This window comes from Kogia breviceps, chromosome 18 (assembly GCF_026419965.1).
Source record: "Kogia breviceps isolate mKogBre1 chromosome 18, mKogBre1 haplotype 1, whole genome shotgun sequence".
Classification (NCBI taxonomy): domain Eukaryota; kingdom Metazoa; phylum Chordata; class Mammalia; order Artiodactyla; family Physeteridae; genus Kogia; species Kogia breviceps.
This window is the reverse complement of record NC_081327.1, coordinates 7,449,323-7,475,609: the sequence shown is the minus strand read 5'-3', so window position 1 is coordinate 7,475,609 and position 26,287 is coordinate 7,449,323. Positions and strand designations below refer to the sequence as shown.

The window sequence follows — 26,287 nt, the reverse complement described above, 5'->3', positions numbered from 1 at the left end:
CTCGCTTTTTGCTGATTTATCACTGCTACCTTCCCGCTCCTACAATGTAAGCTCTGTGAGGGGAGGGGCCTTGTCCCTCCACATCACTGTGTCCCCATCACGTGGACTGGGCACGGTCTGGCACAGCTACAGTAGGTGCTTGATAAATGCTGGCTGCATTAATGTATGAGGCTCCTCCAGGGCAGGGACTCAGTTTACTCGTCACTGTGGCTTCTGGGAGGGGCAGGGGCTCAAAAGCCTTTGCTGGATCAACAGGCAGGGAAGCCAGAAGACAGCTGCTTAAGAACCCAATTTAATAAGATTTACAAGTCAACACGTACAAAAAAACCCTAACAATGTACAAGTCATGGCAAGACTAGGGACAGAATTCGAAGGCAGAGAAACCCCCGGTGAGGGGCCCCAACACGGTGGAGATCTGAAGGTACTTCCCACTGATTCTCTACATCTTGGCCTCATCTAACAAATGTAACCAAAGCCCCAAACTGAGGCTAACATTGAAGAGCTACCCAGAGCTAACCTTTCCCTCCCCAAGCCGCTCTGCTCTGGAAGGAGTGGACCTGAAAGGCGGCGAGAGACTATTAACCTAAAGAGAACAGAGCCTCTGGCGCAGCGGGCAGGGCCTTCACAGTGGTCAGATGACTGCGTCCCCTGCCTGCTCGTGGCCTAATGCCTTTCATGTCTGCAAGCTGGGCTGCCGGGTGGGGACAGTGACGGGGCCAGGGAGGCAGAGGGGTACCTTGGAGTGGCTAAAGGAGACGTGACAGGGCTGGAGGTGCCCGTCCCAACTTGCTGCCCGCCCAGAATCACCACTGCAGAGGGCCGATGTCAGCCCCTAGCTGCTCCTCCTCCTCCTCCTTCAGCTGGAAGGGCTTCACGGGCCACCTGGCCCTGACAATGGGCTCCGCGTGGTCCTGAAGCCGGTGCCGCTTCATGTGGGCATTTCGACTCTTGATCTTGTCAAACACCCTGAGGAGGCGCCAGAGGACACAGGGGTCAGAGCAGGGGGAGGCGGGTAGCCCCGAGGGGGGGGCCCCAGGGGGCTGAGGGCAGGCGGTGTGGGAGCATCCAGGGAAAGGGCGGTACCTCTCACACTCCCTGCAGGGGAAGAAGCCGTGGCCCTCCCTGCTCCCCGGCAGCTCAGGGGTCCGCTTCGAGCTGGCGTTTGGGCTGGAGTTGAGGATGGACTCCCTCCTGTAACTCTTAGTCTTTATCTTTAATTCGGGGCTTGGACAGTGGCTGGATCTCTCCCGAGGGCTACAAGTGACCTGCAGAGGGGGCAGAGATGATGAAAGGGTGCCGACCGCCCTGCAGCCCTTCTAAGGGAGAAGCAGGGGTCCAGAGCACAAACGTTGTGGGGTGCACACCCCCCCCACCCCCGCCCAGCTTGGATGGGCACCGGGCATCCACATCCGCGCTGAACTCCAGAAGCCCGACCCCGAGACCCTCTACCTTCGCTCCTGTCCTGTCTGCTTCATCTGGCTCTCTCTTGACCCTCTTTTCCAGCACTGGGGCTCGGCCGCAGTCAAACTTGATCATTTTTTTCCAGATGTAGTAATACTCAACACACTGGGCTACAGTTTTTGTCTGGATCTAGTGGAGGAAGAGAGAAGCCAGCTAAGGACAGTGCCTCAGGAGCAGCAGTGAGTATGGCCTTGACGCCCTAAATCCCCTCCCCACGGGGCCAGCCACCACTTTTTGAAAGCCCTCCTGAAACGTCTCTCCCCTACCGCTTGGTACGCTCCTCTGCTACAGGGGACAGAGAGTCACAAAGTCCTCCCGGGGATGAAGGGGTTCAGAGAGAAGCCACCAGAGTCAACACCATCTAAGCTCTGCACGCTCTGGGCAACAAGGCTGGCCCAGGAACGCTCCTCTCCAGGAAAACGCGCTCAAAGGTGCACACGAGGACGCTCACTGTGACAGCATGCGGAGCCACAGGTCTGCCGACTGGGACTTCTAATTAAAGCAGAGTGTCCTCACGTGGTGGATACCTCATAGCCTTATGCGACAGCTAGGCAGGGCCCTCCAAAAAACCGCAGAGGAAGGAACACTTCCCAACTCATTCCGTAAGTTCAACATTTCTCTGATACCAAAGCCAGACAAAGATATTACAAGGAAAGAATGCTACAGACCAATGTCCCTCATGAACATAGATGAAAAATTTTAAACAAAAGTTTAACGAATAGACTCCAACTACATATATATATATATACATATATATATACATATATATATACATATATATATACATATATATATACATATATACATATATATGTATATATATGTATATATATAAAGGACAATATACCATGACTAAGTGGGGCTCATCCCAGAAACGTGAGATTGGTTTAACAATCTAAAATCAATGTAATTCATCATATTAAACTTTAAAAAGAGAAATCATATGAGCACCTTGATAGGTGCAGAAAAAGCATTTGATACAATCCAATGTCCATTGCTGATGTAAACTCTCAGCAAAATAGGAGTAGAAGGAACTTCTCTTCAACCTGGTAAATACCTACAAAATCCCTACAGCTAACGGTGGAGTAGTTTCCCCTTAAACATCATGAACAAGACAAGGATTTCCACTCTCACCACTTCTACTCAATACTGTACTGGTGGTTCTAGAGTGCAACAAGGCAAGAAAAAAAGTAAAGACATCCAGGTTGGAAAGAAAGAAATACAACTGTCTTTATTTGCAGATGATATGACTGTCTATGTAGAAAATCCAGTGGAATCCACAAAAAAGTTACCATAAGTAGTAAGTTAGTTTGGCAACATTTCAGAACGCAAGATCAATATAAAAATCTATTTTATTTCTATACATACTAGCAACAAACCATTGGAAACTGAAATAAAAAAGAACTCTTTATAACATTATAAAGAACAGAAGTACTTAGGAATAAATCTGACAAAAAGTATGCAACAACTATACACTAAAACTTCCAAACATTGCTGAAAAATTAAAGATTTAAATAGATATACCCTGTTCACGAGTCAGAAGACTCAATATTGTTAAGATACCAACTCTTCCCAGTTGACCTATAGAGTCAAAAACAGTACCAATCAAGTTCCTAGCAGGAATTTTCATTTTGAAATTGACAAGTTATTTCTAAAATGCATAGGAAAATAAAAAGGATCTAGAATAGAAAAAATAACTTTGAGAAAGAATAACAAAGTTGAAGGACTAACATCTTCTGACTTCAAGACTTAGAATAAAGCTACAGTAATAAAGACAGTATAGGAATAGCTTAATAAAAGACAAACAGATCAATGGAACAGAATACAGAGTCCAGAAGTAGATGCATATATATATGGCCAACTGATATTTAACAAAGGTACAAAAGCAACTGAGTGGAGAAAGTATGGTTTTTCCAACAAAAGGTATTGGAACAATATCCATATGCAAAAAATGAACTCAACTCGCACCCCATACAAAAGTAAACTTAAAATGGATCATAAATCTAGAAATAAAACCTAAAACTATAAAACCTCCAGAAGAAAACATAGGGGAAAAATCTTTGTGACTTTGGGTTAGGCAAAGATTTCTTAGATACAACACGAAAAGCACAGTCTATAAAAGAGAAACTAATAAGTTATGCTTAATCAAAATGAAAACCTTTTCTTCAAAAGACACTGTTAGGAGACTGACAAATTGCGTATTGGGAGAAAATATTTCCAAAGCATATATCTGGATAAAGGACTGGTGTTCAGAACAAAATAAGAACTCCTACAACTCAATAAAAACACAGACACTCCAATAAAAAACATAGACAAAAGATATGAACAGACAGCTCACCAGAGAAGGTGCACATATAGCAAAAAAAAAACACAAAGATGCTCGGCATCATTAGTCATTAGGAAGATGGAGTCAGACGCTACTGTACACTCATTAGAATGGCTAAAATTAAAGAGACTGAGCATACCAAGTGTTGACGAGGGTGTGGAGCAACTGGACCTTTCATAACCTGCTGGTGGGAATGGGAAATGGTATAGCCACTTTGGAAAACAGTTTGGCAGTTGCTTAAAAAGTTAAACATACATCTACTATAAGTTACCCTCATTCCCCTCCTAGGTATTTATAATCCCACCCCCATCCCCGCAAAACAATAAAAGAACCCAGTACACGTCCGTACAAAGACTCGTACATGAATGTTCCGAGCAGCTTTATCTGTAGTCATCAGTAACTGGAAACTGCCAGCAGGTGGATTATTAAATGAACGGTGGTCCACCCACACGATGGTACACTCCTCCGCAATAAAGGGATGAGCTACTGGTACACACGACAGCATGGACAAACCTCAAGAGCATTATGTTGACAAAGCAGATCACATGCTGTATGATTATTCCATTTATATAAACCGCTAGAAAATGCAAACTAATTTATAGGGACAGAAAGTAGGCAAGAGTTGACTAGGGACCCGGGTGGCAGGAAGGAAGGGTTGCAAAGGGGCAGGAGGGAACTTCTGGGGGTGACAAATATTCTCATTATCTTGATCATGGTGATGGTCTTATAAGTGTATAAATATGTCAAAAACATTAAATCTCACACTTGGATTATGTGAAATTTTGTGTACATCAAGTTAAAAAACAAAATCATCAGCAGGATATTAAATATATGATCTCATCCTTTTTTGAGAAAGTGCATATAGGTGTGTAAAATCCGTATGGGCAGTAAATGCCTGTCAGGTTATCAATCAGAAGTAGGATTGTGGGGAGGGGCCTGGAGGGCTTTATTTTGAACATGGGATTCATTTCTGTACTCTTTGGGGTTGTTCAAAGCAATGGCTTTTTGGTTGTCATCCGTTCACAGCATGAGCAGAGTATCGCCCCTGACAGGCCCTGCAGTTCTAGAGCCTAGGCCGTGTGAGGGAGCCTTGTCTACGCCAGCCTGCCACGTTCGCCTTACCGTCTTGTGTACCAAGTAGAAGTCCTTCTTGTGGGCACAGAACGCCTTCTTAAAGAGCCTCTTCTCCATGGAGGTCCAGATGTCCGAACCTATTAGAGAAACAGCCAAGAGGAGGAAGGATGTTTCTCCTTCTGGGACCACAGCCACAGCTGAAGTGCAGACTCCCCTCCTTTTTCAGGCCACCGAGCGCCAATTATATGCCAAGATTTCTGCTAAGCCCCTTACTTGCTTTATCTCACACAATCCTCACAAAAACCTTAGCAGGTAGGGGCTGAAATTACCATCCCCACTTGACAGATGCAGCAACTTGAGGCTTCCGCTGGTTAAGAGACTTGCCAAGGGCAGGCGGGGGCCCCAGGTTGCCTGACTCCAGGGCTGGGGTGCTCAGCTGCGGAACCTGAGCCCGCCCCAACCTGGCCCCCCCTTTCTGGCCAGGCAGAGCCCATGAGGGAACCAGTGGAAAGGGGAAGGTTGGATCCGACTAGAGAACAGCACCCACTGAGTCCCCCAGAGAGGACGGGCCCTTCTGGGAGGGCAGGTGCGGGCCCCAAGAGAACTCTGGGAGGCACATGCAGAGCTTGCCACGGAAACTGACTGGATCGCAGGGGCCTCGGCCAGGCCAAAACCACACGGGCAGCCACGCTCCAGTTACCTGTGTAGCGATAGTTGGCGAGAGGGTGAGTCCGTGGCTTCTGGGGTCCTCTCAGTAAGAGGGTCTCCAGGGCAACCTGGAACGAGAGGAGTGGCTGGCAACTCTCTGAGGGAGGGAAGGTGAGGTAGAGGCCCGCCTTCCTTCTCTCATTCATTCAGAAAATAGTGCAGCCCTCCCTAAAGCCACTCCTACCCCAGGGCGACTCAAAGTGTGCTCGGTCTGTGGACTGGCCACCAGCTGTGAACCGCTTGGGACACACTGCCTACAGCACTAAGCGTACTGTTGCGGGCAGCTGACGTTACCTTTTTCATAGCAAGATTTACTTGATGAAGGAAACAGTGTGTGGACTTACTCTGGCACAAGCTCCTTCTTATTTCTTCAAGGAGCAGCATTTGGAGTGGCACTGCCCCTGCCCTACCCCATTTTATGGTCCTCATAGCACTAATCATTATCACTTAAAAAAAATGTGTTTCAGGGCTTCCCTGGTGGCGCAGTGGTTGAGAGTCCGCCTGCCCATGCAGGGGACACGGGTTCGTGCCCCGGTCCGGGAAGATCCCACGTGCCGCGGAGCGGCTGGGCCCGTGAGCCATGGCCGCTGAGCCTGCGCGTCTGGAGCCTGTGCTCCGCAACGGGAGAGGCCACAGCGGTGGGAGGCCCCGCATACCGCAAAAAAAAAAAAAATGTATTTAATGTGTTCACTCTCCTAAAATGTAAGCCCTGCAAAGAGAGGGCATTTGTCTCGCTTAACAGCGTAACCCCGGTCAGGACTAGCTATGCAATTTGCAGGACCCAGCGCAAAATGGAAACACGGGGCCCTGTGTTCAAAAACTATTAAGAATTTCAAGATGGTGGCAGCAGGGCATTAAACCAAGAATGGGCCCCTGAGCTGGCCCCAGCCTGATACCACGACGTCACCAGGTATCAGGAGGACCCGGTAACTACGTGCTGATTACTCTGCCCAGCATCCACCACGTGCCGGCCACTGCCTCTCAGCTTGAGAAGAAGCACCATGTAGCCCTGCCTCTTGGGTCTCCAACTCGGGTGACGTGACTTCCTCTCCCACTACACAGAGTTGGACTTCTTTATTTTCTAAACTTCAGGATTGTGAGGAGGGTCCTTGGAGGAGGCAGAGGCATTTCTGTTGCATCAGAGGTTTTCATACACCATTTTTAATCAAAAAGTTAAAGTTCAGTAAATAAACCAGATTAATGCAGGCCCTGAGTTGGTTCTGCTAGGCACCCCCTCCCCAGTGCCGCTGAGATGAGGTAATGCTGGAGGAACCCTGGTGCTCTGCCGTCACCCCAGATAAATAACTGATTGAGCCCATATGTGTGCATTTCCCCTACGTTCACAAGGACACCACCAGTCCCAAAGCGACCAGGGAGAAGGGTGGGTGGCCAGCCTTTGGTTCTCGTGAGCTGCAAAGCCCCAAGTAGAAGGCACGTGGCTTGCGCCCAGAGCCCCTGGCCCTAAGAGAGCAGGGAGCTTCCCACAGCTCCTCTGAGCCCACCCTCGCCTGCACCTCACCTGGATGTTGCCCTGGGCTTCGTGCAGGCAGTGCAGAGCGAGCTCCAGGTTGGTGCCCCCTCCTGGCATCACGCTGGAGCAGGCCACGTTGCAGAGCTCGGTCACTGTTTCCAGCGGGCAGCCCGGCAGCGGGAAGGAGAGGAGACACAGAGGGTCGGCAAGTGCCAGCGAGGAAACCTCCCCGACAGCGCAGATGGGGCGGGGGGGCTCCTGTCGCCATCTCCCTCACCTCTCTGTTAAAAGCAGGCTGAGGGAAGGGAGGGGCAAGGAGGACGGGCAGAAACCCCGCGCCTGGCACCTGCTCTGGATGGCCTGGCCAGCGACTGGGTGAGAGCAGAGGTGGGGCAAGGGACTGCAGCACAGCACAGCAATACTGCGCTGAAGGCCAGCTCTGCCCACCCCGCCCCCGCCCGGGGATCACTGCTTCTTGGTCAAGGTGAGAACTGGGAGGAGAAACTCCTTGGAGATGGAGGAGGGCCCTTGGGAACCTGGCCCCAAAGTCTCAGCCACCTCTATCCTGCGTTTCCGGGTTGCTCATCACATCTCCCCATGGCTTCCAGACCAGAGAAGCTACATGCTCGTCAGTTCCAGCCAGTGATCTGTCCTGGAGCTCTGGGATCTCAGCCTGAAACCGGCTTCCTATGTTGATGTGTCTGAAATGAGGCCACACACACGGACATACAAGACATATGTGTGTTACCAAGATGGGAAATAAAAGAGAGATGTGCGGTGAGCCCTGCTCTCAGGCCACAGCCCTGCTCTGTGGGACCCTTCGGCCATCTCTCAGACACAGGGAGTGCTCATCACCCCAACAGACACGTGCAGGTAGTCCAGAGACCTCTCGAAGGGTATCGATACTCCCTTCCTTCCTCCGATTTGCTTTATCGCCAGGTTTCTGGCCTCAGGCGTTTGGGGTCTAGGACAGGGGAGGTATGTGCTGATACCTGGCATGCTTCTACATCCAAGGTAACATCCATCTAGCCACAGTCCATGGCTACAAAAGAGTATCTCACTGTACCATCACCAATTCTCCCTAGAACCCTAGGGTGCTGGGCATTCTGTCCCCAGAGATCCAACTGTGGTGTATCTGGACAGAAGGAATATTGGGGAAACACCTGGGAAAAATCCACCACTTCTCTCCTAGAGAGGCTCTGGATCTAGACCCGACTTTCCCATGATGAAGGCTCCCTTGGGAAAGAACGACACTGGAATGCAAGGAGGGTAAAAGCATCCCCACTTTGGAAGGACCCTCAGGTTCTAAGTCTGTTCCAACTCACGGTTCAGTGCTGATCCTGGTGTTGTCCTTCACCACATAGATGCCAAAAGAGCCGTCCATGTGATCTGGAAAATACCCAAAGAAGAGCCTCAAGAAGACTGGCTAGAACTGACCCATGAGGCCCCTTCTGCCTGCCTTTCCAGAGCAGCTGAAAGCAGGCTCTTTAAGATTGCATGGTATACACACACCACTGTATATAAAATAGATAATCAACAAGGACCTGCCGTATAGCACAGGGAACTATACTCAATGCTCTGTAATAACCTATATGGGAAAAGAATCTAAAAAAGAATAGATATGTGAATATGTATAACGAAATCACCTTGCTGTATACCTGAAACTAACACAACATTGTAAATCAACTTTACTCCAATATAAAATTAAAAATTAGAAAAAGATTGCATGGTATGGAGTTTCCTCAAAAATTAAAAGTAGAACTACCATATCATGCAGCAAACCCACTTCTGGGTATTCATCCAAAAGAACTGCGGTCAAGACCTCAAAGAGATATCTGAACTCCCGTGTTCACTCCAGCACTATTCACAATAACCAAGATGTGGAAACAACCTAAATGTCCACTGACAGATGAGCACATAAAGGAAATGTGACGTAAACATACAATGGAATACCATTTAGCCTTAAAAAAGGAAATTCTGCAATATGCAACAACGTGGATGACCACTGAGGACATTATACTAAGTGAAATAAGCTAGTCACATAAAGAGAAATACTGCATGACTCCACTTATACAATGTATCTAAAGCAGTTGAATTCATATTGATATAATCAAAGAGTGGAATAGGTGTTACCAGGGGTTGGAGGAGTGGGAAATGGGAGGTTACTAATCAATGGGCATCAAGTTTCAATTAAGCAAGCTCTAGAAATCCACTGTATAACATTGTACCTATAGTCAAAAATACTGTATTGCACACTTAAATATTTGTTAAAAGGGTAGATCACAGATTAACTGTTCACATCACAATAAAATAAAAAGATTGCATGGAAGGGGGATAAGACTTCTGAAAACGAGTAAGGAACTCGGCAAAACAACAAATTTACTGATAGAAATCATTAAAAAAAAAAAAAAAAGAACAGTAAGCTAAAGTCTCCGCAAGTTGTCCTAAAGGCATACATCATTTTAAGAAATACTCATTCAAGAAAATCTACTAAATCTTGGTAAGAACAGTGAGAGTCTGTGGCATTGGAGCCATGGCCCACTCCCTTACCCACCTAGCCCCTAGCCCTTTGTAACAGAAGCTCTACCCAGGTAGGTGCAGCCAAGGAGATGGGGGCTTCTTCTTCCCCCGGCTCCCATGCTTAAAGAATTAAGTAAGATAAAATAAAAATTTCTCATCAAAAAGAAAATGCCATTAAGAGATGGAAATTATTTTTTAAAAAGAAACAAATGTGGACTTCCCTGGCGGTCCAGTGGTTAAGAATCTGCGCTTCCACCACAGGGGGCATGGGTTCGATCCCTAGTCGAGGAACTAAGATCCTGCATGCTGTGCGATGCAGCCAAAAAAAAAAAAACAAAAGAAGAAGAACCAAATGGAAATAATTCTGGGGTTAAAAAAGTACAATAACCAAAATAGGGCTCAACAGTAGATCTGAGCTGGCAGAAGAAACGATCAGCAAACCTGAAGATAGAACAATGGAGTCTATGAAATCTGAGGAACAGAGAGAAAAAAATGTAGGAAAGTGAACAGAGCCTCAGAGAAATGTGCGAGGTCATTAAATGCAACAATATACATGTAGTGGGAGTACCAGAAAGAGGGGAGAAAGGGACAGAATATTTAAAGTATTAATGGCTGAAAATTTCCTAAATCTGATGAAAAACAATATGTATATCCAACAAACTCTATAAACTCCCAAGAAAGATTAAACCCAAAGAGCTCTACATCCAGACATAACATAGGCAAAATGTTGAAAGCAAAAATAAAGATAAGATCTTGGAAGCAAAAAGGGAGAAACAATTTGTTACATACAAGGGCACTACAGTAAGATTAACAGCTAACTTCTTAACAGAAATGATGTAGGTCACAAGGCAATGGGATAATATATTCAAATTACTGAAAGTAAAAAAGTGTCAACCAAGTATCTTATATTCAGCAAGTTATCTTTCAAAAATGAAAGTAAAATAAAGACACTCCCAGATAAATAAAAACTGAGAATATCTGTTGCTGGCAGACCTGTCTTACAAGAAATATTAAAGGTGAAATATTACTCAGCTGCAAAAAGGAACAAAGTACTGATATGTACTGCAACATGGATGAAACCTAAAAACATCATGCTAACTAAAAGAAGGCACTCGTGAAGGACCACATACTGTATGATTCCACTCATATGAAATATGCAGAATAGCCAGATCAATAGAGACAAAGTAGATTAGTCATTACCCACGGCTGGGGGTGGGGAGGATGGAAAGGAGGGACTGCTAATAAGTACAGGGCTTCTTTGGGGGATGATGAAAATTTCTGAAAACTGATGGTAGTGATGGTTGCACAGCTCTGTGAATATACTAAAAACCACTGAATTATATATTTTAAAGGAATGAACTGCATGGTATGTGAATTATATATCCCTAATAAAAATAAATACTAAAGAAAGTTCTTCAGATTGAAAGCAAACAATATCAGATGGTAACTTGAATCCAAACCAAAAAAAAAAAAAAGCAAAGCGCTAGTAAATATGGGTAACCATAAAAATCAGTATGATTACATATTTCTTTTCTTAAGTACCTTAAAAGACAACTGCATAAAACAATAGGTATTGTGGGCCTGTAACATATAGAAATATATGTGACAGTAACTGCACAAGGAGCACAGCTGCATTGGAGTAAAGGAATATCACCTCAGACAGTAACTCAATTCCACAAGAATAAATGAAGAGATCAGAAATGGTAAATAAGAAGGTTAATATAACAACCTCTATAAATCATGCTTGCTTTCCTTTATTCTCTCAGTTTTTTTTACACGAAATAAAATTATATAAAGCAATAAACATGACCAGTAAGGTATTACTGGGTCTCTCACACATAATAGCAAAAGAGTTAGAAGGAATAGAGCTAGATAGGAGCAGTGTTTCTATATTTCATTTTTAATGAGTTATTACACATCCTAACAGATTCTGATAAGACATATATTTTAAGTCCTAGAACAACCACTAAGAAATGACTAAGAAAAAGTGAAAAATTAAAGGAATGAAAATGTTACACTAGAAAATACTCACTTAATACAAAAGAAAGCAGGAAAGGAGGAACAGAGGGAGAAAAAGACATGTAACATATAGAAAATGAAAAGCAAAATGGCAGATGTAAATCCAACCATGTCAATATAACATTAAACAAGAATGGATTAAACAAACCAATCAAAAGGCAGAGTTTTTAAGACTGGATAAAAAAACCACATGATCCAACTAATGGTGTCCATAGGTAACATGCTTTATTTTCAAAGACACAAATAGGCTGAAAGTAAAAGAGAAAAATATATACCAAGCAAACAACAACCATAAAAGAGAATGGAATGGCTATACTAATGTCAGGCACATTAGACTTTAAAACAAAAAATATTACTAGAGATAATGATAAAATTATTGTAATCATGACAAATGATATCACAATCACATCATAATGATAAAAGGTCAAGCCACGAGGAAGATACGACAATTACAAACATATACACACCTAAAAACAGAGCCCCAAAATACACGAAGCAACAAACGACAGAATTGAAGAATGAAATAAACCATTAAAAAATAATAGTTGGAGATTTCAATACTTTGAACAGTGGATAGGGCAACTAGGCAGCAGATCAACAAGGAAATTGAAACTAACTAGACAAAACAGACAAAATACAGCATTCCACCAAACATCAGTAGAATACATTCTTCTCAAATTCACATGGAACATTCTTCAAGACAGACCGTATTCTAGCCCATATAACATGCCTCAATAAATTTTAATTTTAAAATAAATTTAAGGGAATTCCCTGGCAGTCCAGTCGTTAGGACTCCACGCTTCCACTGCAGGGGGCATGAGTTTGATCCCTGGTCGGGGAACTAAGATCCTGCAAACAGCACAGCACGGCCAAAAAAATAAAAGTAAATTAAATTAATTAAATTAGAAAAGAAACAAAGTATGTTCTCTGACCACAAGAGAATTAGATTACAAATCAATGAAAGGCAGCAATTTGGAAAATTCACAAATATGTGAAAATTAACCGACACACTCCTTAATAATCAGTGTATTAAACAGAAGTGGAATGATAAATTAGAAAATACTTTAGCTGAATGAATGTAAAAGCAAAACATACTAAAACTTACAAAATGTAGCTAAAGCAATGCTCAGAAGGAAATCTATAGCTGTAGAATGTCTGTATTTAAAAAGGAGAAAAATCTCAAATCATTTATGGTCAACTGATTTTCCACAAAAGTACCAAAGACAATTCAATGAGAAAAGAACAGAATTTTCAAGTGCTGTTAGAACTGATACATACATGCAAAAGAATGAATTTGGACTCCTACCTGATACAATATATGAAAGTTAACTAAAGATTGATCGCAGACCTAAAAGTAAGTTGGACTTCATCAAAATTAAAAACTTGTGTACTGCAAACCATATCATAAGTAACACGAAAAGACAACCCACAGAATGGGAGAGAATTTGCAAATCATATATCTGATAAGGGGCTTGCGTCCAAAATATATAAGGAACAGAGACAACTCAATAATAGAAAGATAAGAATTCAATTTAAAAAATGGGCAAAGGATCTGAATAGACATTTCTCCCGAGGAGACATACAAATGGATAATAAGCACATGGAACATTAGCCATCAGGGAGCGGTAAGCCGAAACCACAATGAGCTGCCACTTTACACCCACTAGGATGGTTATAATAAAAAAGACAGATAAGAAGTGTTAGCAAGGATGCGGAGAAACTGGAACTTTCATACAATGCTGGTGGGAATTTAAAATGACTTGGCCATTGTGGTAAACAGTCTGGCAGTTCCTTAAACGATTAAACATAGTTACCCTTTGACCCAGCAATTCCACTCTGAGGTATATACCCAGGAAAAATGAGGACTTATGTCCAACAAAAACTTACACATAAACGTTCTTAACAGCACTGTTTGAAATAGCCAAGGGAAAACAACCCAAATGCGCGTCAACTGATGAAAGAAATACCGTCTGTCCAGAGAATGCAGAATGTCACGCGTCCATGACAAGAAACGAAGCACTGACGCACAGACTGCAACACGGGTGAACCCTGAACACACTGTTCTAAGTGAGCCGACCAGGCACAGAGTGTCACACACAGACTGTATGATTCCAACTACATGGGTATCCAGAATAGGGAGACTCGTAGAAAAAGTAGGTTGGTAGACTGGTGGTTGCCCAGGGCTGAGGGCTTGGGGGCTACAGTGCCTGTGTGTAACTGCCCGTGGATATAACCTTCTGGGGTGATGAAAATGCTCTAGAATGAGATTGTGGGATGGGTGTACAATCCTAAGAATACACTAAAAAAACCACTGTACACTTTAAATGGGTGATTCATATGGCATGTGAATTATATCTCAATAAAGCTGTTTAAAAAATTACTCGAAAGGGCAGGCAGAAGGGTGGTTAGGCTAAATGGCGTCTGTTCCCTTTCTGGCTACAAAATTATAAGCACCTAGAAGGCTGCTGGTCCCAGATGGTCCTGGGATCGTTCTGAACAGCAACGGGAGCCCCAGACCAGACCCAGGCGTAGGCCAGCGAGAGTGGCTGGGCCAAAGGCTACAGGGGGCGGGGCCTGGCCCCCCGCAGGCCCGTCGCGGGGCGATCAGCCTCACTCACCAAGCATGGCACTGATGAGCCTGTCGGGACGGGCGTGAGCGGACGTGGAACAGAGCGTGTTGAAACACAGCCCGGAGCCCTCCCGGATGGGGCTGAGCATCGGGGGCGGCGTGTAGGGAGGGCACCGGGACAGCCCCTTCAGGAGGGGGTCCAGCAGGAACACGGGCGAGCGCAGGCAGCTCCGGCGGCACCCTCCCGGGCCCAGCTCCCCAGACACGGGGGGCGGAGGAGGGACGGGCAGTGCCTTGGGCCGGGGGAGCTTCTTCTGCTTCCTGTGTTGGCCGCTCTCCTTGCTGTCTCTCTCCTCCCCGTCCTCCTTCTGTCCCTGGAGAAGAAGAGACTTCAGAACCACGGGGCTCACCTGAGGCCACCGCCCCACAGCTCAGTCCTCCAGGTGGCGTGAGAGCGGGAAAGGGTACCGACCAGCCAGACGCGCACCCCGCACGGCCGCGCCCAGGGTCCTCAGCGCAGGAAGCCGGGCAGGGCCACCACGCCCGAGCCGGACTCCAGACCCGAGGCTGTGCGACACTGGACGCTGGAGCCTTCTCAGGCACCCACACGCCCCAAGGAGAGGCCCTCATTCAGACCACTGTGGAAACCCATGTCCGTTGTTAAAGTGACTGTCACTTGAAGCGTGGGGGCCAGGCGGATGCAACAGCATGACAAAAGGAAAAAGGGTTCCCCGCAAAACGACAGCAGCTCCTGCGAGACAAACAGCGGGCTTCATGCACCCCGTCCCCGAGCCCAGCACGAACTTCTCCGGGTGGGGCCTCCCAGCACAGGCCGAGGAGACGATGGCTTGGACCTGCCACACTCTCTCTTACCTCCACGCAACCTCCCCTCCTCTCTGCCCATCTTACTCCTCCTCATCCTCCAGAGCTCAGCTCCAACAGCCCCCTCCTCAGGCAGGGTCTCTGGTGCCCTCTCGGGGCTCCCACAGCTCCCTCTCCCAGCCCGGCCCATTCTGGGTCGTCAGTGTCCGGGGATGGGTCTATCTACTCCGCTGGGCTGGGAGCCCCAGGAGACAGGGGCAGGCCTGTTGTGGTCACTGCAGTGTCCCCAGCCCTGCCCAGCACAGGGCCAGACACAGAGGAAGTTCACTGGAGGTTGAATGGATGAATGAACACGCAAACCAAGCTCTTCTGGAGTCAGGATTTGGGGGCTTTTCTCACAGCTCCCACTGGCAGGTGGAAAGCAGCTGGAAGGAAGTGCACCCACCTTGCTCCCCGGGGGATGGTTCGCTGGAGCCACAGGCACCGACACAGGGACCACCAAAGGGGCTGCAGTCACGTTGTCCGAGGACTTCCTGGCTCCTGGGGGACTCTGCCCGTCCCCCTCCAGCCTCAGCACCTGTCTTGGTGGCTTGCGAAACTCCATGCCAAACACCTACACACAGAGAAGAGCCAGCCCTTTAAGAGGGAGCAAGGGGACCCTCCAGAGCAGCACAGCCCTGACTCCTGGCCCCCAGCCAGGCTCCCCGCAGGAGGACGGCTCCATCCTGAGATGAATGGCAGCTTCGCGCCCCTTCACCTGCGGCTCCTGCTTCCCTCGAGGTGACGGCCACTGGTCGCTGTGAAAACACATGTGGCTGCTCAGCCCCTTCTCTGTATAAAACATCTGGCTGCAATTCTTGCAGACGTAAGTGCTCCTTGGCTCTGCCCAGTCTGTGGGACCACCATTGTGCTGGTTACTGTGGGGAAGGAAGGGAGAATGGGACTCCGTCCCCAAACACTGATCCTCTGACAGCTCTGGACGAACCCTAAGAAATGGAGAGACAAGGCCCCCGATTCTCTGCGGCCTGGGGCGGCCCTTTCAGGAGTGAAGCATCCAGAGCTCGCTCACCCAGGGCCAGCACATCAAAGCCACCAGAGGATTCCCGAGGGGCTTCTGAACTTACCAGCCACCTGCCATGTTCTCCTCCTTCATCGGGCGGGGGAGCCGGTAGATATTTCCACCCTGAAGACGAAAATACATCTGAGCCAACATATCAGAAATGAGATACAAGAGTGAAAACTGTAAGACTTGGAAGAAAACACACGTGTAATTCTTGGTGACCCTGGAGTAGGCAGTGGTTTCTTGGATGACTCCAAAACCAAACAAAAGACAGAACGTATTGAACTTCAAAACCTACAACTTCTGTGCTTCAAAGGACATCATCAAGAAGTGAAAAGACAGAATAAGAGAAGAGAGTTGCAAATCATGTATCTGATAAGGGACTATGTATATTTACGTATCTATAATACACAATGAACTCTCATAGCTCAATAATAATAAAAACACAACCCAATTCAAAAATGGGCAAAGACTCTGAATAGACACTTATCCAAAGAGGATATACAGGTGGCCAATAAACACATTAAAAGATGATCAGGATTATTAGCCATCAGGGAAATGCAAATTAAACCATAATAAGATTATCATTTCCCACCCACTAAGGTGGCCGTAATAAAAAGAAACAACTGCACAATAACAAGTGTTGGCGAGGATGCAGAGAAACTGGAGGCCTCATACGCTCTGGGCAGGAATATAAAACAGCACAGCTTTTTGGAAAAGTTTGGCACCTCCTCAAATAGAATTACCCTATAGCCCAGCAATTCCCCTCCTAGGTATTTCCCAAGAGAAATGAAAACATATGCCTAAGCAATAATCTGTACACGGATGTCCATAGCAGCGTTACCACAATGGCCAAGAAGCGAAAACAACCCAAATATCCATCAACTGATGAAGGGATAAGTAAAATATGGTGTATCCATGCAATGGACAAATTACTCAGCAATAAAAAGGAATGAAGTTCTGATCCATGCTACGACACAGATGAACTTTGAGAACATCACGTTAAGTGAAAGAAGCAAGAGACACAAAAGGCCATGTAGCATATGATTCCAATCACATGAAGTGTCCAGAATAGGCAAATCCTTGGAGACAGAGGGTAGATCCCTGGTTGCCAGGGGCTGGGAGGGATGGAGAGATTGCGGGTGACAACAAAGGGCGTGGGGTTTCTTTCTGCGGTGATGAAAGTGTTTTGGCAAAGAGTGCTGATGGGTGTGTGACCTTGTGAACATACTAAAAACCACTGGATGGTACACTTCAAAATGGTGAATTAGATGGTACGTGAATATTAAAGCTGTTAAAAAAAAAAAAAAGAGGAAGAGGTAGCAGCGGTGTGACAGGAAGGATGCTGGACCTCGGAACATCACGAAGAGAAGTGGCCGAGCTCTCTGCGCCCAGGACCCCGTGGGCACGATGTGGGAGGACCCAAGCTGCTCCACAAGGGCGGACCGGCGCCAGGCCTGCAGCAGGGGCCAAGTCGGACTTGTGAACCTGTGATTCACAACCAGAAAAGACACAGCATTTCACACAACGAATATCAAGGGCAAAGGAGCTCTGCCTTGACATTCTCTGAAGAAGTGAAGGAGGCAAATCCAAAAGGAAGCAAAGGCAGAAAGCAAGCAAACAGAAAAAGTTTTAGTGAAGAAACATGACACAAAGTGTCTCTGACGACTCCGAAGCCCTGTTCTGTTTTGTGTGTGTGTGTTGCGGGGTGGAGGGTGATGGGAGGAACCGTCACTTCTCTGGACCTTCATTCCCCCCTCTGTAGACAAACTGCAACTGAGGGTTTGCTGAGGTTAAATGTGGTACCTGGACAAGTTAGAAACATGGAAACAGGTAAGGACGAGACTCTGCCTCCCGCATGGTCAAGGTCCCGTGAGAGGGCCCTGGTACCTGGATCCTGTTGAATATCGTCAGCTTGGACTTGGAGTCCCAGGGGGGATCTGCTGGAGGCCCAGCCGACGACGAGAAGGAGGCCATGGCCACCTGGCTTGGAGAAGCCGCACAGCGCATATCCATTTTCACCTTCTCCTTCCGGAAGCCTGAAAAGCGCTGGGCCCTGGAGTTGCCAGAGAAGAGCCTGTAGCCTCTGCCCCGGGGGCAGGCCGAGCCCTTTTCACCTTTTGTGGCCCCGGAAGCCGTGCCATTCTCAGCCTGGGCCTGCTTCCCTGGGAGGTGGGCTCTGGATGGCTCCTCCCCTCCCAACTGGGTCTGACGCAGGCCGCCGGGGGAGAAGGTGTTCCCCCGGCCCAAGGTCCCTTTCGAGGATCTCAACTGCTTGGCCGGAGAGGAGATGTCTGGGTTCCCGGGAGGGTCCAGGGACGACGCCGTAAGGGCAGGCGGAGCAGCAGCCGCTTTTGGTCTCCCCTTTGTGTCCTGGCTCGCGCTGCTGGGGGAGGCCTCCGTGGGGAAAGCGGGTGTGGATTTTCTCCTGCGGGCTAGGGATCCCTCTGGCTCAGGGTTCATGGGGCCAGCATGGAGAGAGTCAACAGTGGGCGCCATAGGTGGGGGCTGCTGCGGCCACGGCTCCTGCAGTGACTTCAGGGCAACTCGCTTGCCGTCGGGCATGGGAAGCTGGGAGGAGGCGGCGGCCACCTGGGTGTGGGAGAAGATCCGCTGGGACTGGGTGATCATCTGGAATGCCTGCGTCTGCTCGTGGCTCACCAGAGGCTCCTGGGACTTCAGGAGCAGCTGCCGGAAAAGCGACGTGGCGTCCGCGTCCGACTGGAAGCCGCTGGGCCTCGGGCCGTCCTGGGGGCGGGGCTCACCAGGGCTCTGCCGCGAGAAGGAGCCGCAGTCAAACTTGCTCTTCTTGGAGGCCGAGGAGTCGTCTTCGCCGCTGGTGCTGGCGTACCTGGGGCCACCCAAGGCCTCCCCCGGTGCCTGCAGGAGCGTGCGAGGGAAGGGCGGCGTGTCCTCCAGACCGGTGCCCCGGCTGGGCGAGGGCTCCCCCGCAGGGGAATCGCTGCTGAGCCCGGGGCCAGGCTCGGGGCCCCCCCGGGACGGCACCGCAGAGGGCTTGCGGACGACAAACATACTGTTTCCTCTGCCCTGAGGGCAGCCCGGCAGGTTTCGGAGCCACTGGAAACTGTGGCTTGATGGCTGGGAACTGGCGGGGACAGTCTGGCCACGGAACAGAGGCAGGCAGGCGGGCAGGGGAGCGCCCTCGGGCCAGCCCTCCAGGGATGAGGGGGGCTGGACCAGCGGCAGCTCCGGCTCGCCTGGGTCGGGGCCGCTGTTCTTCGCTGCCCGCGAGTGGACGGCTGTGAACACGTCCGTGGCAGGCTCCTTCCGTGTGGGCCGGGGCTCCTCGGGAACCTCAGTGCCCAGGGCTCCCGGGGCCGCCGGGGTGCTGGCTGGGCGGCAGGAGGAGGACCCTGACGAGGGCGGGCAGGAACAGGCCGTGTTCCTCCCCTCGCCGCCGTCTGAAGGCCCGCCCGGGGCTGGCCAGGGAGAAGGGATCTTCTGGTGGACGATGCTGCTCACGATACAGCGCAGGAGGTCTCGGTTGGGCAAGAGGGAGCTGGGGGATGGGGCTTCCGGGGGCCCCAGGGACCGCAGGCTCGCGGGTGCGGGCTGCCTGGGCGCCTCGGGCGCGTGGGGTGAGCTCCCGCAGGGCTCCTCCTCCGGGGGGGCCTCCTTGAGGATGCACAGGCCGTGCTGGACCTCGTAGTGCCGGCGCAGGGAGCGGTAGTCGCAGTAGCTCTTGCTGCAGCCCTGCTCAATGCACACAAAGGGCTTGGTCTTCTGGTGGGTGAGCATGTGCCCGGTCCTGGAATCACATGAGGAGGAAATTAGCGGGTGTCTCGGCGTGGGTCACCCACTGCAGGACCCCAGGAGTGTCCCCAGGGGGCAGCAGCATCGCACCTCAGACCCTACGAGGAAAGACCTCTGCTACGGTCAAAGCCATCTGGAAGGGGGAGCTCTTTCCCTCACCCTTAAGCAAACCCCTAATCTGAGATTTAAAAAAATCAGTGGGAGCCAAGTCAGAGTTCCCCAAAGTGGGTTCCTAAGCAACACCAGTCTCCAGAGTTGCTCCCTGAGGACCTGGGCTCAGCCGGCAAGTAAGTTTGGAAAAAACACTGTTTACCTCTTGGAGGTTCATAGTAGCAAACTGAAAAGCCACAGAGTAGATAAAGAGATATCTGTTTAACTTTCCATGTCTCTCAAACTTATTTGCCCACAAAACCATTTTTTTTTAATAGCCCCTTTTAGCATCCCCGGGAACTGAGAACGCACTTGAGGAAATGCTAACTTGGGGATGGTCCTTCCTTGAACAAAGGGGTCTTTGCCTTCCCACAGGATTCCTCTAGACAGCGACCTGGGAGCCCCACAGCAAAAAAAAAAAAAAAAAAAAAAAAAAAAAAAAGCCAAATTGCCTATAATTTCTGCAAATATAAAAGAATGCAAGTATGTATTATATTTACATCATACTTATATCTACATTAACATATTATAAATATAAACAAATGGGTCCCAACAATCCTACTCTGGACGGTTCTAATCAATGTGGCCCAACAAACAGTAAAACCCTTTTTCCCAAGCGTGGACCCTTGGCCCCCATCTGAGGGAAGCAGCGGAGAGGGGATCCGGAGACCCACTTTCTAGCCCCAACTGTTACCAGCTTGTGACAGGGGTAAATCACTTCTCATCCTTCACGGGGAGACGGGAGAGGATAAAATGAAAGCGGGATTCATCGAAGCCCTCAGTAAAGGCTGGGCGAGCTGTAAAAATGCAAGGGATCGTCCTCTCCCACTTTCAAGTCTCTCGGTTTGAAAGTCTCTCTCTCCTCCCTCAGCAGCAAGAAAAGCTTATCATTTCTAAGACACGAAGAACAAACGGCATTCTGCTCCTAACTCTTATACTGAGCTTGCTTTTTAAAGTCAAGTTAAAAAAAAAAAAATCGAGTTCAAAAAAGGGGGAATTTAAAAAGGAAAAAAAAGAGTGAACACTCCATTGCATGTTCTAGAAACAGGCATTTCAGAACCCCTCACGCCCTGGTGTTATCCCAACATATATCCCTCATGGAGTGCATATCTGTTCTGCTCAGACACCTACCAGGGACTCTGAAAATTTCTCTACAGAGTTAGCCCAACTCCCTCCATGACAAAATTGCCTCTGGAGCGTGTTTTTAAAGCACAAGGGTCCTGCCTGCAAATCGCAGTGGCGCGCTCCTCACTGGAGTGAATTTGGAGGCTGGGGAGGGCGGGCTGTCTGGGGCAGTGTAGGTCCTGCCCCCACAAACACTGGCCGCGGGAGGCGCAGAGGTCGCACACACCTGGGACACCCGATGGTGGGGGCGGGGGCAGGACAGGTGGATGGGAGGGGATGCAAAAGAACCAGGAACACGCCCAGCCCCCAGCAGCCCCCTGAACAGACGTCCTGACCAGACTCCTACATACAGGTGGTCCTGACGCTTAAAGGCCTTGCTGCAGATTTTGCACACGTGTCTCCTTTCCTGGCTGTGCGTCAGGTAGTGCTTGCTGAGAGAACTGGCACTGCTGAACACCTTCCCACAGAGGCTGCAGTCCAGGAGTGGGTTCTGAGGGGAACTGTGCTGCCGCTTTCCTTTCCTCGTGCTCCCAGACGTGGCCCTGCCCCCTTCGTCAGCCTCTTTGGGCACCTTGAGCACGCCTAGCCCCAGGTCTAGACAGAGGGAGAAAACACAGGTTATGACATCCGGGGACATCGGAGCCCAGGCGGAAGCGCTCTGCCACCTTCGGACCACAGCGGACTCAGGCAGTCGGCCAAGAGCCCTTACCCCCACTTCAGCAGCTTCACTCGCAGAGAAGACCAGGTTTAGCACCAGGTGAGGGGGAGAAGGGACCCTGGTCAGGCCACCCCTCCAGGGCAGCACCCAATCTTGAAGCCACACTTGCGGGGTATAAGGGAGGGGACGGCAACAGTCTGAGCGCTTCCAGGACAGGGTGACACGACGGGCGGGGCTTTATGACGGTAACATCAACAGCACACTTGCAAGTGCGATCCAGAAATGCACAATGCAAAATCTTAGAAAAGTTTAAGTCCTTTCTCCCAGCCAATTCCACTCTGGGCTTTTTAATTAAGGAAATTAATGCAGGTCTGTACAAATTAACAGAAATCTTGCAGTAACTGCAAGTGAGTTAACTGCAGCATTGTTTTTCCTGGTGAAATGTGAGAAACCACCTAATAACTGACACGAGGGCAGGTGGGTGACTGCAGTCTGGTCTCAATGGTCTATGGCGCAGGCATTTAAGATAAAACTGTAGGAAAATATCCGATGACGTGAAAGGATGTTCTTGCTGTACCACTAAGTGCTGTGCCACTAACAAGCGGACTGCTGAAAAACAGAATGATCTAGTCTTTAAAAGGGAAAAATAAATTTGAATAGAAACAAACAGAATGGGATTGATTGGTAGGATCATGGATCAACTTAATTTTCCTCTTTCTGTATATCTGAATTTTCCATGTTTCTGTACTCCTTGTGTAAATGATAAAAGGTATTTCCACGAATCACGTCATCAGAGGAACAGGTGAAGGGGCTGGGAATGTCCATGTGGGAGAGGGAGATGTCTTCAAGTAGCTGAAGGGCCAGGATGTGGAGGAGGGAGCAGATTGCTTCTGTCTTGCTACAAGGGGCAGAGCTAGATTTGATGAATAAAAGGTAAAGGGAGGGGCTTCCCTGGTGGCACAGTGATTAAGAATCCACCTGCCAATGCAGGGGACACGGGTTCGAGCCCTGGTCCAGGACGATCCCACATGCCGCGGAGCAACTAAGCCCGTGTGCCACGACTACTGAGCCCGCGTGCCGCATCTACTGAAGCCCACGCGCCCAGAGCCCGTGCTCCGCAACAGGAGAAGCCACCTCAATGAGAAGCCCGTGAACCAAAACGAAGAGTAGCCCCCGCTTGCTGCAACTAGAGAAAGCCCACATGCAGCAACGAAGACCCAACGCAGCCAAAAAGAAATAAATAAATTTATATTAAAAAGATGTATAAAAAAAAAGTATAGGGAAGCTGATCTTAAATCACTAGAAACGTAAGGACAGTGGATACAAGAACTAAGAACTCTGCAGGCTTGCTGCTGTGTTCCCAGCCCCCGGGATTCCCACTCTTGTGCTCGTAGGCACGCAGTAACTGTTGGACGGATGAATCGTGGAAGATTTTTCTACCCCTTACGATGGATTGGACTGCCTCCCGCAATAGCAAGGTTAGAAACTGCCCTTCATCTAGGGTGCAGCAGAGGCTGGACCCAAGAATCCAATGGGTCAGGCCATGGATGTTGCACTAAAGGACTCCAAATGCTAATTCTCTGTGGCTGAGATGTAGGTTGAGAGACACAGCAGAAAGGAACCTCGACTCTCATCCCAACTCTGTCTCTGGCCACCTGTCACTTAACCTGCCTGGTCTACATCTTCTTCGTATGAAAAACTGCTGTGTCGAGCGGTCAAATGATTCTAACAGTTTAAATGAGGGAAAATAGGACTCCCATGTGGGAAAGTCCTTGCCTTGCTAACTTACTTTTAAAATGCTCATTAGAGGACTTCCCTGGTGGCACAGTGGATAAGACTCCACTCCTCCATATAAGACTCCCAATACAGGGGGCCTGGGTTCGATCTCTGGTCAGGGAACTAGATCCCATATGCATGTGGGAGTTCGCATGCCACAACTAAGGAGCCACCTGCCGCAACTAACACCCGGTGCAACCAAATAAATAAATAAATTTTTTTTTTTTAAAGATGAGTATTTAAAATAAATAAATTAAAAAAATAAAATAAAATGCTCATTAGGACTTCCCTGGTGGCACAGTGGTTAAGAATCCGCCTGCCAATGCAGGGGACACGGGTTCGAGCCCTGGTCCGGGAAGATCCCACGTGCCGCGGAGCAACTAAGCCCATGCGCCACAACTACTGAGTCCGCGCTCTAGAGCCTGCGAGCCACAACTACTGAGCCCACGTGCCACAACTACCGAAGCCCGTGTGCCTAGAGCCCGTGCCCTGCAACAAGAAGCCACCGCGATCAAGAGCCCGCGCACCGCAATGAAGAGTAGCCCCTGCTCGCCACAAACAGAGAAAGCCCGCGTGCAGCAACGAGGACCCAACGCAGCCTAAATAAATAAACAGAAGTTTTTCTCTAAAAATAAATTAATAAATAAAATGCTCATTAAAGCCACTGTTAAACTAGACAACAAAATGTGGTTTCAAAAAACTTGGCAGGGACGCTGAAAAACAGGCACACTGAGTCACTGGCCCGGGAAGCCACTTGCTCCTCCCGGAAAGTGTGTGCACAAGCCCTAAAACTGTGTGTGTTCTCCGACCAGCAAGCCTACAGGGAGGAATATGTGTGAAGAACTCATCCAAGGGAAAACTCAATGTAAAAGTTATTCACAGATCCACTATAATGGTCTATCAGGCAAGAATATGATCCGACAATACAATGGAATAACCATCACAATGACAGCCGAATAGTCTACCTTCATATGAGAAAGCAGACACACTAAGTTTTGGAAACTTCAAATGAATTAGACACTTAATACATCTCTGCAAAACCATGTGTACCCTAGTGGCTTCACCTAAGTTTTTCAAAAATCCATGTGCGGGAGCCATGGTGGAGATTTTTCTTGTTATTACTTTTCTTTATTTTCTAAGTTTTCTATATAAATATGTATTACTTTTCTAATTAAAAAATATAAGCATATCCATTTGTATGAATCTGAATTTAAGTTAGAGAAGTGTAAAGAGTTAAAATTTAACGTTCAGTGGATTTTTTAAAATACGGTAACCAAAAAAAAATCCTCAAGTTTGAAACAAATTAGGAAAAATTGAACTAGATTAATGTTTTGTAACACTCGCTGGGGGGCACAGACCCATATGAAAATCTGGTGAAAACTCACAGTTTCTCTGCCCAGCAAAACGCACACGTACTCACCCTAGCAGCATTTTTAGGTAATTTCTGTGGTTCAGGTTGAGAACCTTAATCACTGTAGCTGGGCCTGGCCCAGCACCTGCAATGCCAAGGATGTCCTTGGTTTCTAGGGTTTCACATTTAGCCATGGTTCCAACACAGGGACAAGGCTGATGGCTTGTCTACGTTGTGTGGCGTGCGGACCTCAGTAGCTTTTCATTCTAGCGAGTATGCAGGACATTTCTTGAGCTGCTGATCCCAATTAACATTGACATTTGTTCTGCAGGGCTGTTCCGGATGTGGCCTTCCACGCGTGTGGTGTGATTATAAATATCAAAGAGCTCTTAGTCAACTCGTCTAGGCAACTTACCCAAGAACCCATGAAGTGGGTGAAAAACAAAAATCAAATTTATCCTATGGCGGAAGTCTGAAGGTAAACCAAAAGGTGATTTAACCAAGGTCTTTGACTATTCCATCAGTTCTCCCTTTGCTCCTCCGCTGCGGAAGAGAAAGACTTAGAACTGCATCGATGGAAGGTATTCTAACAGTATTGGTAAAAATCACTACCATCTGTCCAGTGCTTCACAGCCTGCAAAGTGCTTTTACTTTCATTTCTTCTTTTGCTTCTTACTGCTGTCACTCTTGGGGGGAAGCAGAGTGGGTATTATTGTCCCCCACTTTACAGATGGAGACAATGAGGTTTAGGAAGGTTAGACAACCAAGGAGCACGTGGACAGGATACTGGGTCATTCTGGACACGCGAAAGGAGCCTCTGAGACGTGGTGATGGATGGAGAAGTGTTCCATCAACTCAAAGGTCTGCCCACACCACACAAGAGATTAGGACACCCCCAAACATTCAAGTTTCTCAACGTTATTCCCCAGGAGCCGTGTTCAGTTTCCTTGACTAGGAAGTTGGGAACAATTTCCAAGTAGGAAAAAAGTGACTGTTCCCTATTGGCCCGTGGAAGAGAACAACGTTCTTAACCATTCTGGGTACACTCAACGCCTCACCAGCCACAGGAACTCTCAAACAGCCCGCCAGGCCGGGGACCCGGGTGGACAGCCTCACCTTGTAAGGAAGTCTGAGGTTCTGGATCTGCATACTTCTCCAGCAGCTTCATGGAGTCACTGTCCTCCCCTGAATACAGGGACAGGGCACCCAAGTTGTCCTCCGGCATCTCGCGGGGCGCGTCGGGCATCGGGAGGCTGGGGTACAGGTCCAAGCGGCTCAGGCCGTCGTACAGCAGGTCTCGTGAGCCGGGCCCCAGATCCCGGTTGAGGGTGTCGCTGCATTTGAGTGCCTGGCTCTCGGGAAACGAAGGGAGGTGCATCTCGGATGGAAGGGTGCCCTTGTCCCCCAGGCTGCACTGGTCCAT

The 26,287-nt window shown here is 48.4% G+C and overlaps 1 protein-coding gene across 1 annotated transcript; it reads right to left on the bottom strand.

Moving 5' to 3' along the window:
* Positions 1-511: 511 nt before the first annotated feature.
* On the bottom strand, positions 512-26,287 carry ZNF541 (zinc finger protein 541). Its single transcript, XM_067018242.1, has 15 exons — positions 25,981-26,287; positions 21,430-21,673; positions 17,921-19,799; positions 16,095-16,153; positions 15,728-15,887; positions 15,416-15,583; positions 14,198-14,522; positions 8,366-8,429; positions 7,599-7,741; positions 7,089-7,192; positions 5,562-5,637; positions 4,910-4,998; positions 1,450-1,590; positions 1,084-1,265; positions 512-966 (listed from the first exon to the last, which is right to left on the bottom strand). The coding sequence occupies exons 1-15, from the start codon at positions 26,285-26,287 to the stop codon at positions 804-806; spliced, it is 4,104 nt and encodes a 1,367-aa protein (XP_066874343.1). The 3' UTR covers positions 512-803.